General features: G+C 42.6%; 1 protein-coding gene across 2 annotated transcripts in view; it reads right to left on the bottom strand.

Moving 5' to 3' along the window:
- Positions 1-12,492, bottom strand: part of LOC111864198 (hemicentin-1) — a gene marked incomplete at its 5' end in the record, with an annotated part of 147,354 nt that overhangs the window by 112,315 nt on the left and 22,547 nt on the right. Inside the window, 4 exon segments of one of the 2 annotated variants that reach the window (XM_023851272.2) lie at positions 4,175-4,306; positions 6,247-6,393; positions 8,545-8,666; positions 10,804-10,954. In XM_023851272.2, coding sequence (XP_023707040.2) covers positions 4,175-4,306; positions 6,247-6,393; positions 8,545-8,666; positions 10,804-10,954 — 552 coding nt within the window. 2 annotated transcript variants of the gene reach the window in all.

Here is a 12,492-nt window from a genome sequence, read left to right on the forward strand (position 1 = left end):
TGTGGGAACATTCCCACAGCGTCTGGCAGACAACCGTCACCCCTTTCAGAAAGTGCCAAACAGGCACCTGTGATCAAAGAGATGCAGAATTTATACACACTCCAGCTACTTATATACTAGCTGCATATATTTATAACTTCACCTGTGGCCCCGCCTTTCCGTACATGACAATGGATATGCGCCGTGACAACTGCAACTTTAGTTCTGCCTCCCGGCCAGCGGTATTTAAGACTGGGAGCCAACGGTGCAATCAGTTCATCCCGAGACAGCAGCCCAGACAGAGGAATCAACTCCTTACTGCGACCGGGCAACTGACGTAGTTGCCACAAGCCTCCAGGGACCAGGCAACCGAAACAGCAGCAGCAAGTCTCCAGCGACCAGGCAGCGAATGCAGCTTTCGCAAGTCCAACAACTGGCCGAGGCATCGTTACGTCACCGTCCAGACAGGCCAGCTGGACGGCTGTAAGACTCTGCCTACTACGGAGGAGTGAAATCTGTCGGCACACTCACGGCGGTACGAACTGTGAGAATAGGCATATAGCAAGCGCGTGTGGTGAACATTAATAACGACTCCACAATACTTATGAACCTGACTCTGTGTAGGGGGTGAAAGACGTAACTCAGTTACCGCTTGTTCTGAGCCTGGCATGTAGTCAAATGTCAATGCATTCCTGTCCTTATTTATATACAAAATGTGCCTATAAATCTTTTGACTGAATAACTTAAAAAAAAATTTGAACTGTTCATTGGAAATCCAGTAATATGAATGATCAGATAATCTGAATGCACCAGGGCTTTAATTAATTTGAATTATGGAGCTTGAACACACATGAAGAGGCATGTGTACATAGAGAATGGGAACATCGGAATGATGCAAACAGTAGTCGTTAATAGGGGACCTGATGTTTGGATGTACGGTACTAGACTGTCATTTAGAGGGTCCTGAATTTGGTTCTCAGGTACATCTGCGAGAAATCTTCTGTTTATAGACCGAAACGTTTACCTCTATCACAGATAAATCTTGGGGCATGTTAGGATCACAAGGACTCACACCATAGTTCAGAGCTGATGATAAGCTTCCCATCCCTCTGTCAACCAACATCTTCATGCTCACCCCGTTATTCAGGTAAGATAATGTGTCTTATGGGTGCCACAACCTCAGAAATGGAGTCTATGCCTTTGGCTCAATATGCTGTGGACAGATAAGCCCATACAGACCATGCCCGGAGGCACTAGAATCCAGCCAATCAACAGCAGTAGCTGGGAGTTTAGGGCTGATAGATAAGTGCTACTGGTAAGTTGCTGGCCTCACAGGTAGACACAAACAACAAACCAACTGAACATATCAGAACATACTGTAATATGATGGTTGAAAGCCAGAATAGTGGAACAAGAAGAGTTGGCCATTGCTAGGCAAGAGTTCAGTAAATATGTTTTCGCAGCAATGGATAAACATGCAATGATAGAGAAATTACTGGAATTGGCATTTCTATTTGGTCCAGGATGACTGTACTGATGAAGACCAACAGCAATTTAACAGACCAGCCACCCAGTCAGTCTTGAGTTGCATTGTTAGCAACTGCTACCTAGCAATCACTAGTGAAAAGACAGAATACCTTATGTGTGCTTTACTTATGGTGATCTATAGAGTGTAATCAAGGCTATATTTGTAGTAATAAGTTATAAGCATCCAATAAATCTAATTATAAATCCAAACTTCGTGTCTAGTCAATAACACGTCATTATATTTTTTAAAAATTAGTATTCTGTGACTGTTCACCAAGTTCAGTGTCTTGGATCACATAACTCTGTTTATTCTTACTTGTTCTTCCTTCAAAACTTCCACTCTACATGGTTCTTTGAAAACCAAGCTTCACCATCTTTCTCTGCCTTTCCAAACCTCTTCTCATATTCTTTCTCTTGTCTGCGTGACATATCTCCCAACCTGTTTTTCCACATTTTGATATTGGTCTAGCTCTTATTTTAATGTTCAAAACCTTCTTTGAGATTTCATCTTTTATTCGTTCTTAAAATATGAGGGGCAGTCAAAAAGTTCCCTGAATTGGTGGTATAGCACTCTAATGGTAGGACATACAGCAACGCTTAACTAATCACCTGCAAAGTAGGATCCTTGCACGCACACACACTTGCTCCATCGATCCTGCCATTGTTGGAGGCAGTGGTGGAAGGCTTCTTTTGGAATCTTCCGGAGCTCAGCCATCACATTCGATTTGATGTCCTCCATGGTTGTGAAACATGTCCCCTTGAGGCCCATTTTCAGAGTAGACCGAAAGTCACTCGGAGCGAGATCCGGAGAGTACAGTGGTTGAGTGAAGACAGGAATGTTTTTCTCGGCGAGGAATTGCTGCACAAGCGATGTGTGGCTCAATATGTTATCGTGATGCAGAAACCACTGTCCCTGCCACCTGTCACACTGTTTCCTCTGAACTGCACTGCGCAACCTCTGCAAGACTTGCATGTAGAAATGGCCAGTAACAGTACGTCCAGGTGGTATGAACTCATGGTGCACCAAACTGTCAATGTCCAAGAATGCAATGAGTATCACTTTGTCTTTGGATCTGTTGAGGCATGATTTTTTTGGCTGGGAAGACAACACTGTGTGCTACTCCAATGACTGCATCTTCATTTCCGGGTTGTAGGCGAATGCCAATGACTCATTACCAGTGACGATCTTTTTGAGAAATGTCAGGTCCTGCATACTTTTGTCAAACAGATCGCCAGCGACCATCATGTGACATTCCATCTGATCTGTGGTCAGCTGCCTCGGAACAAACTTCGCACTGATGCGTTTCATCTTCAAATCATCCAACAAAATGGCATGAATGAATCCGTGAGAGATACCAACTTCTTGCTGCAACTCCGTGATGGTCATTCTTCGATCACATCGAATCAGTTGTTGCACTTTTCCAATCATTTCTTCAGTTCTGAATGTCAAAGGTCTCCCACTGTGCTCATCATCCTCTAACGTCTCCTGCTCATTCTTAAACCGGGAAAACCAGTCATAAACTGTGGATTTCTTTAGTGCCGTATCACCATAAACTTGCTGCAGGGCCAACTGCATCTCTGAAGCAGATTTTCCCAATTTGCAGATGAACTTGATGTTCGCATGCTGTTCAAACTGCAACATTGCGCCGAATGACCAACACTCACGTCTAATTCAAATGGAACAGTAACGACACTGCACACTGAAACCTATCCAGACCTGTTGCGCCTGTGAGCTGACATGCTGAGCTCCCCCCACAACAGTGTGTGCGCTTTCTTATCACTTGTTCTCCATCTGCAGGGGAATTCCGGGAACTTTTTGACTGCCCTATGTATTCTCATACCATCTTATTCTGTTATTTATTTATTTATTTATTTATGTTCCAATGTATTTATATTTAAATTCTGTCTAGTATTTGCATTTTGAGCCGATCACAGTGGCCAAGAGGTTTAAGGAATGAACTGTCTTCACCTGCTCAAACACTGGAATCGTGGATTCGAATCCCACTTGAGGTGCGCATGTCAGGGTGTGTTTATTCTGTCTGTATTGTTTTGTGTGTAGGTAGTGGCCTTGCAAGGGGCTGATCCCCATCCAAGGGGTCCTACTGACTGTGTACAGGGTTAAGAAACTGAAAAAGCGGCCAAGGTCCAAAGAGCTGTAGGGCCATAGAGACAGATACAGAGAGAGAGAGAGAGAGAGAGATTTTCCTTTCCTATCTTACCTTTCTCTCCTTTCTTTAATATCTGAACTCGGCTGCTGTTAGCACAATTTTTTTTCCCTGTTAATGTTTCTGCACCATTTGCTAAAATAGGCATATACACATTTCTCCCTGTCCATGGCATTTCCCACGAACACTTAATGGGTTATCTACTGATATATCACACATGGCAAATCTTGACAGTGTACAGCATACAGCTATAGTTATAATATGTAAATCAAAATACATCAACAAAAGGAAAATAACAGTCGACTTGTGTTCTTTGCAATTCATTGTTCAACGACTTGAGGACACTTATTTAAAACTATTTTAGTTGAGTAGAATTAACAGTGTTTCATTTCTGTTTACTATAAAACTATATCACCACTAATAAAATGGCAATATGAATTAACGTAGTGATAAATGACTGGAATGAAATTTATATGTCTGTTCTCATCACTTTGGGAACCCACCTAAAACTTCGATAAGGAAGTGTTGCTGGTCACTCCCCTCTGTGTTTTCTGCTACACAAGTGTAAATTCCAGTTGTGTTGAGGGTAGCAGATGTGATTACCAGGGTTCCATCTTCTAATACCATCACATGCTCTGAAACAGAATGATGGAAAACAATAGTTTCGTGTGAGGTCTGAAGTTCTCTCATGGTGGTACATTTTTCTGAGATGTCATGCCATGTAGTCTGGTACATAGTGTGACATGTTGAGCTATGGATGACCCCCCCCCGCCAGCCGTGATGCGCCGAGCGAAGCCGAAGTGAGCCGAGTCCTAGCATCCTGGTCGCTAGGCAACGCGAGTCAACAGCGATGACGTCACCAAGGGCAGCACGGGTAAACAGGATTGCGAGAGACGACGGTGGTAACAGCGGTTACTACCGCTAGCGTTACTAGCAACATAGCGCCAGGCAACAAGGGTGCTTATTACGTGGCCGTTTTCTGTATTGTCCGATCGAGGCTACATGAGGAGCAGCGAAGGCTATTCACAGTTAAGTCCTGGAGCTACCTCCGAGTTAGTCCTGGAGCTACCTCCGAGTGAGTCCTGGAGCTACCGCCGAGTTAGTTCCGAGTTAGCCAGCAACCAGTCAGTTGTAATGTGACAGTCGCCGAGTGTGTTATCAACAGTTCTCAAGGTAGCAGCCTGCGAGTGTGCGATAACTAAGGAGTCAGCGAGCGGAAGACTTATTGTGTGCTTTCGAGACTTAGTGAGTGCTGTAGGACAGTTATACTTGGAGTGTGTAATTCAGGGAGATTTGTATAGCTCCCACGTTATTAATACATGAAGACTCTTGAAGATAGTGTTAAGAGATTTTGTTGTAGGGTTTGTAAAGAGCGGAAACCCGTAACAGTGTTATCATTAATTGTAGCCGTTACTTGTAGATTGTTGAATAAACCAATTAACCATCTCTACGGCGTCTTCGGTAACGAAACACGTTACAATATTTAGTTACTAACGAAGATGGTGGAACCATGTTCCTCCAAAATGGTAGTGTGGGATGTCGATACTTACTGAGACAACCACATAACTATAACAATAAATGCTCACTGCACTTAAAGCAGGGAGTGTGCCTGAACAACGTTGATGGAGACTCCTTTAGTAGTGACTAGTATGGTCGGGTGATGACGGTGCCAAGTGCAGGCCTTAAAGGGCCGTTTGTCTAGCTGCGTCTTCTTTGCAGGAGCCTGATGTTCTTTTTTGCTGCCCCGCGTCTTGCTTGTAGCAGCCCAGTGTTTCTCCTTGCTGCAGCTCGGCAATTGTGAGTTGAGTTGAAGCGATAGTAGCGAGTGTAGCGAGTCTGACTGACTAGTGGAGCCATGGTGCATGCGTCAGTAAAGTAGGCTGTCTATGGTGCGTGCACTAGCAGAGTCGGTGTGGTGCTTTTGCTGGCAGTGTATCCGTAACTGATGCTGGCATGCCTGAGGCCCGTAACTTTATACTTATGCTGCTACGCAGTGCGTGGACCAGCTGGCAATGGAGCTGCAACTATGTGCTCTGATTGGATAGCATTTATGTTAGTGTCTAGTGAGCCAGGCTGCAAAATGTGATGTATAAATATCACCTTGTCCTGTTAAATTGTGGGAATTGACTGTTAGATTGGTGAAGTTGTGTGTTAGAATGTGGGAGGTTCTCACATCAGCTCCCCCCCCCCACAAAGATGGTTGCTCAGATGTTGAAGCGAGCAGGAAAATAGATGTGGCGACCGGAGCAACAGGTTGACATGTCACAATACTGTGAATGGCTCCTTCTGTTTTGATAAAAGTTATGAACCATAATTCCAGTGAATTCTGATGGGAAGGAGTTTCTACAGTGCATGAGACGTTCTCATGGCAGTGACTGAAAATCAAGCTGTGTTCTAGAATATGACACTGCATAATTTTGTACATCCCTACTGATGTTTCAGATTAACCCACTGCCCCAATCTTCGGAGGCAGAAGATGGAAGCAGCTGTTTCCTCCAAAACATTGGTAATTATCTAGCAGAATATATGGTGTCATATTACAATTTTTTTTCCTGAATGAATTAAATGCCTTTACCATCTTTATGCCCGATGACAGACAGTCCATCTCTTCTCCAACTGATTTCAGGACTTGGTGTCCCACGTGCTGAGCAGGGCAAGGAATAGTCATCGCCTTCTATTAGTTGTACTTGTGTTGGAAAGTCCACTTCGATACTTGGTGGTACTGTTCAACAATGTTCACCTCATTAAGATCTGGTTATCACACAGATGCTCATGTATTGTCACTAATAACACCATAGATGTTAAAATATAAACATAATAACAAGAGAGAAGTGAAGAATTTTCAGGTTCTGAGAAGGGCTGTTCTGATAAGCTTAAAAACTCTTATTGTCTTATGAGAAAGAGTCTGTAAATATGTCACAAATGGATATAAAACATAAAGAACGTGATATTCAAACCTGGGGAAAAAAATTATTTTTTGACATATCCGCGACCAACATTGATACACTTATCTCATCGCTTAGAAGTCTTTTGACTGTTGTCTCAGCCACTTCCCCACCTCCCATCATCAGCAAAATGTTTGCCACCCAGTTATGAACTGCTTTATATGACAGATAATGCCCACCATAAGCAGAAAGTTTCTTTATGAATATCCTTTTCATTGAGTCCTTCAGTCTACAAGAAAAACGCACAGCAGGATGCTGCTCTCCCTTAGGACAATCCTCAAGCATGGCCACCATTCTGACTACTGAAACCAGGCTACAAACTTGCACATGTGCATTTCCTACTTAGACTGTCATGCAGCCGGACTGTGCTGCTACCTAGTGATACACATAGAGAATCTATTACGTCTATTATGTCCATTACAACTGTTTTACTTCTATTTGTGCCCTATTTACTGACTCTCCCTCATATTTTCTTTCCAGATGAAAGAAGATTGAAATATATAGAGCAATTATTCTGTCCACTGACCAATAAAGTAATGTAAAGTTGTCCCTGTGCTAAGTAAGTACCATGCTATGAAGACATATGGGGTAGCTGAGGTATAATTTGACATTACATGAAGGTGAGTGGTCAGTTTAATTTCTCCTGGGAAGGAGCCCTGATCAACATGGGATAGGATACTTGGTGGGCAAGTCTGGGCACCGTGGAGATGAGAAACATCTCCACCCATGCTGTGAACTGAACACTGACTTCTCAATCATCTAACATATAGTTTAGTCACTATAACCTAGTCTCCTGGCCTGGGTGAAAAACATATGAATTTTAGGACAAGCATCCTGAAAAATATTCTGACCAAAGTGATAATGTATTTGAAGAACATCACATCATGAGAAATGCCAACATCTACGTCCTTCTACGAGTTCTGATTACTGAGTGAGGGGGGATAAGATATTATGCAGTATGGATGGGCAACACAAGAAATAAGGTTTCCTAGGGATAACCTCTTCATAAGAGGGCAGCTGGAAGACCACACAAGAAGAGGAGTGGGGGCTTTTTAATTGGTTATTTAAGGATACTGTTAGTAAAAGGTAGCGTCATCCCTGTGCTTAACTAATTAACTAATTAAGCACTACGCCATGAAGGCATATGAGGGAATGGATGTATAGATTCACATTTTCTTGACCTCACCACTAGGTGGAGGTAAGTGGTCAGCTTCATGCCCCAGCTGCTTTAATCCTGGGGAAAGAGCCCCATTGGATGGGAGGCCGGGTGGGCCCCAGAGGCAAGTAAAGAAGAGAAAATTCTTGACTGACCTTACTGGGACTTGAAGTTAAACCTCTCCATTGTTCAGTCTGTAGGCAGTTGCTATACTGACTGTGCTATCCTGGCTCTTACATAGCATCAACAACAGAAGATAAATGAATGTGGAGCAGATGGTGGAATGAGAATTGGAAGGGAAAAGTAAAGTACCTAGAGAAATCCTGCCTCAGTGCCACTTTGTGAACTGCCATGGTGGCAGTTGTGATAATATTAAATAGGATCTGGTAACAAGAACTGCACACATTGGTCTAGTGCTAATGCTCTTGACTTGTGCCCAGGATGTGCTCAGTTAAAATCTTGGCTGGGATACCACCTATCTTGTATGTGAGGTTTCACTGCTTTCCTCAGGTTCATCAGTAAAATGCTGGGATAGTACCTCAACTAGTCTATATCTACTTCGTTTCAAATCCTTTCCAATTTATCCACCTACCATCCAATGCTTCACAGTGTTGAACTGAAAGTGTCGTTAAATAACCGACCAAAAGAAGAAGAAAAAATTAATGGTGATGAGGATTGAAGTAAAGGGTTCAGTGGGATACTTTTGTTCCAAAATTGTTAAACCAAAATAATTTATGTTACTCTTACAACACACACAGAATTATTTACTTGCCATGGACGATGAGGTAGAATATCTTCTGCATTATTCCACCTGCATTTTCTGCATCACAGACATACACTCCAGCCATGGTGGGTTGAATGTTTTTTATATTCAAAATTCCGTCTTCATTTGCACTAAAATATTTTATTCAAATAGATTTACTATTATTATTATTATTATTATTATTTGCAATTATCAGATCACAGAACTGTATAATACCTATATTTGGTTCAGCGAAGATTACTATTTGTGAAGTGTGGCACCATGAAGTTTGATAGAAAGGCATCAATATTTAGGAGGAACCTGTTGCCTGCAACTTCAGGGTCAACCTTGAAGCTGGAGGCCTCGAGTGTCACAACCCAAAGAGATCACAGTTTGAACCGTGTCACGGTAATTCTAAATAACATAAGCAGCAACAACTACAAAAATAACACTATGTGTTAATATATTGGTAACTGAAAAACCAGAAATGTGAAATTTGTTATGGCTGGAGATTATAACATTCCATTTCCCACCTATGACACAAGAGGTTAATACATGTATGTCCCCAAAAAGGGGTTTTTTTCCTACCCATCATTCCCAATGGGCTGGACTGGACTCCATTTCCTCAGACCTTTCTTTGTAATCTGTCTCTATAACCTACACACCTTGACCACGAAGAGGGAAGCAGTTCCTCCAAAATGTTACAAGACTACATGGTGTCACAATGCAGAAGACTACAATGTTAACTGTCATCTCAATGGAAATACAGTAAAACTTGGTTATAGCAACATCAGTTTCTGCGACACCTTGTCTATTGCGTGAAATATTCAATGGTACGAACTAATTCCTCATAAAGCAACTGTTTTTATACCTTGCTTAGTACGACATGCACAAATGCATCAACCTCGTATGTAACGTCATTTTCATTCCTGAATTTCTCTGATATCGTGGGAAAGTTCGATGTGTCTGCCCACCCTCACTTTCTCTACTTGCTGACGTGACTGTCCTGGAAGAATACGACCGCGGGTTGCAAGAGGAGCGTGGGTTTTATGCGAAAACAAGGGTGTGGGGTGGGACTGCGTGAATAGTGCAAGAGGACGCGGCAGGTTGTTAACTGCATTCCTTTCCTAGAATCTCATCTAACAGGACCTCACATTGTCTACTTACCCTATAGTGTTCTTGCCTAAACCCAGAGAAGTGCAGTAGCGAAAACATGGCAATGAAAAGGAAAATTTTAAGCATTGAAGAGAAAGTTAAAGTGATTCGTGAAATAGAAAATAGAAGGAAAAAAGCTGATGTATGCCACGAATTTGGTTTGGTGAATTCTACAGTACAAACGATATGGAGAATCCATAGCAATTCCACGTTAATGTTACGTTAGTCTGTACTTAACTACGTATTTCACTAAAAAATGCAACATTTTAACTCGGTTTTTGGTAGATTTTTACGTGACTAACATAACTGTGGAAGTGCCCATTTCGGTTACAACGACATTCGTTTATAACGACACTATTTTTAGGTCCCTTTGATGATGTTATAACCAAGTTCTACTGTACTAGAATTTATATTACAAATATTATAATTCTTGATATAATTTATGTATTACTTTTCCATTTGTATAAGTTCTTTATAAATCTGTTGCACACCATTATGTAGAAAATATTTCCTTGAACAAATATTATGTTTCTGGACATTATCCATCATGCTCTTTTTATCTAAAAACACCATCCTGTTTATTTTTTTATAACACTTTCATTGTTTGTTTTTGACATTTTTGAGAATGGATTATGTCTCCATCTTCAGGCAAAACATACCCAGTTGGGCCCAATCACTTAAGATCGTTCCCTATCTCTGGACACCTGTACCAGCACCAAGATGGGGTATTGGGGTATACAAGCCAAGCAGAGCACAAACCATCTATGAGAGCTAAGACAAAACATTCAAATGTTAAAACTGTACATGTATGAGGCCTTGCACCAGAGAACTATCAAGATATAAATCATCACTGGGGAGATGAAATACTCCATTTGGTACCATCACAAGAAAAACGAACTTTCCACTCAATCCACACTGGACGGAGTTTAGTTTTTTGACTTGTGCTTTGATAACGGGAGTCCAGATGGGATAGATATCCAAGCTGGGTTCGCTGATCAAATGGTACTGGTGTTTTAAAATATAAACAGGATGATTGATAAAGTCCAGAAACATAATATTTGTACTAATGTACTATCATCACAAACTTTTGGATCTTATTAATATTACACTGACTTTAACACACACAGAACATACCTTATGTGTGTGTTGTTGCTGATATCGTTGCCATTTTTCTCCCAGCGAATCTGCGGACGAGGATAACCAGAAGCAAAGCAGCTTAAGGAAAGTGACTGAGTTGCATTCAATATGTGGATTTCATCTTCAGGAGGATAGATGCTTGGTGGTACTGTCAAGGAAACAATGTTGTACAAGTGAATATAATTACACTGAGCACATCATCACTATAGGAGACAAGATTTTCAAGGTATATAGCTGTCCCAAAAATAGATAAAAACATTAATAACTGACTTAATTATATTGTAAAGTGTTTCGTTACTGAATATGCCGTAGAGATCGTTAATTGGTTTATTCAACAATCTACAAGAAACAGCTACAATTAATTATAACACAGTTGTGGGTTTCCACACTTTACAAACCCTACAACCAAAGTCTTCACGTACTAATAACGCGGGAGCTATAGAAATCTCCCTGAATTACACACTCCAAATATAACTGTACTACAGCACTCACTAAGTCTCGAAAGCACACAATAAGTCTTCCGCTCGCTAATTTCTTAGTTATCGCACACACGTCTGCAACTCGTAACTTGCGAACTGAGAACTCATTGATAAAACACTCGCTTGTAGGCTTGCTCGGAACTAACCTCGGCGATGGCCTCATTATGACTAACTCGCAGCTGCTGTGCAGCTCACTTATATAGCCGCAGTGCTTGCCTGTTGCGTAATGAGTGCCACGTCATCCTGTTACGTCACCGCTGTTGACTCGCATTGCATAGCTACCAGGTTGCGGGGGCTCGGCTAACCTTGGCTCCGCTCGGCTCACTTCGGCTCTGCTCGTGATGTCACCACGGGGACAGTGGCGGGGTGATGACTCACCTATTACGCGAGCGCTATGTTACCGCCACGTGCTGCTGGGGAGGTAGGGGTCCTTCATTGCACAACATGTCACACTGCTCCCTCCTTAAGGCTGTTCGTCCCGAATAGCCTAACGGTGCATCCCATTCCTTTTCTTTGGAGGCTGTTCTTTTTGGGTCTCCTGGTATTTGGGCTACTCCTTGCAGTGATTGTTCTCCGGCTGTTACAACCGCTCCCCTCTTAAGACCTGCTCGTCTCGAGCGGTTTCCTTTCAGCTCACCAGAAGATCCAGTTGTGTCCCATTCATCCATTACTTTCATTCTATGGCACATTCACTCTCTCTGGGGAGGCCGGTTCTTCTACATTACCGGTTCCTCCTCTGCTTGAAGTCTTCTTTTCCGTTTTGGAGGCGGTCGACACTTCCACAGTGTCCAGTCTTTGTTTATGTCTTCCATGAGAAGTTCCTTATGTCGACGTAACAGGCCTTGATGCGTTGTTTGCACTGACTGACGTCGTCGTTCCTCCTGGTCTTCCCGCCACTTGCCGGCATGAGACCGTGGCGCCAAGTCCTCTGTCCGGCATCCGAAGGTTCCCTTGGGGAGTTTCCTTCTTGAAGGCATTTCTCCAACGTCGTGCCACTGTCGCGCGATAGGACGTCTTCCTGCAGGGGGCAGCCAACTTCTTCTGGGGTCCACTCTTTTCCCGCGTCAAATTCTTCATATTCCGCTTCTTTCGGTCCCTACGCCTTTTCTTCTTCGGTTCTCCGACCGGCATTACTTCGGCGTCTTGTATGGGTACCTCTCGTAAACCCGTCGGCTCAGGTTTCCTGTTCGCTGAGGCCGGCTTTTCT

This window comes from Cryptotermes secundus, unplaced genomic scaffold (assembly GCF_002891405.2).
Source record: "Cryptotermes secundus unplaced genomic scaffold, Csec_1.0 scaffold2898, whole genome shotgun sequence".
In the NCBI taxonomy this organism is placed as follows: domain Eukaryota; kingdom Metazoa; phylum Arthropoda; class Insecta; order Blattodea; family Kalotermitidae; genus Cryptotermes; species Cryptotermes secundus.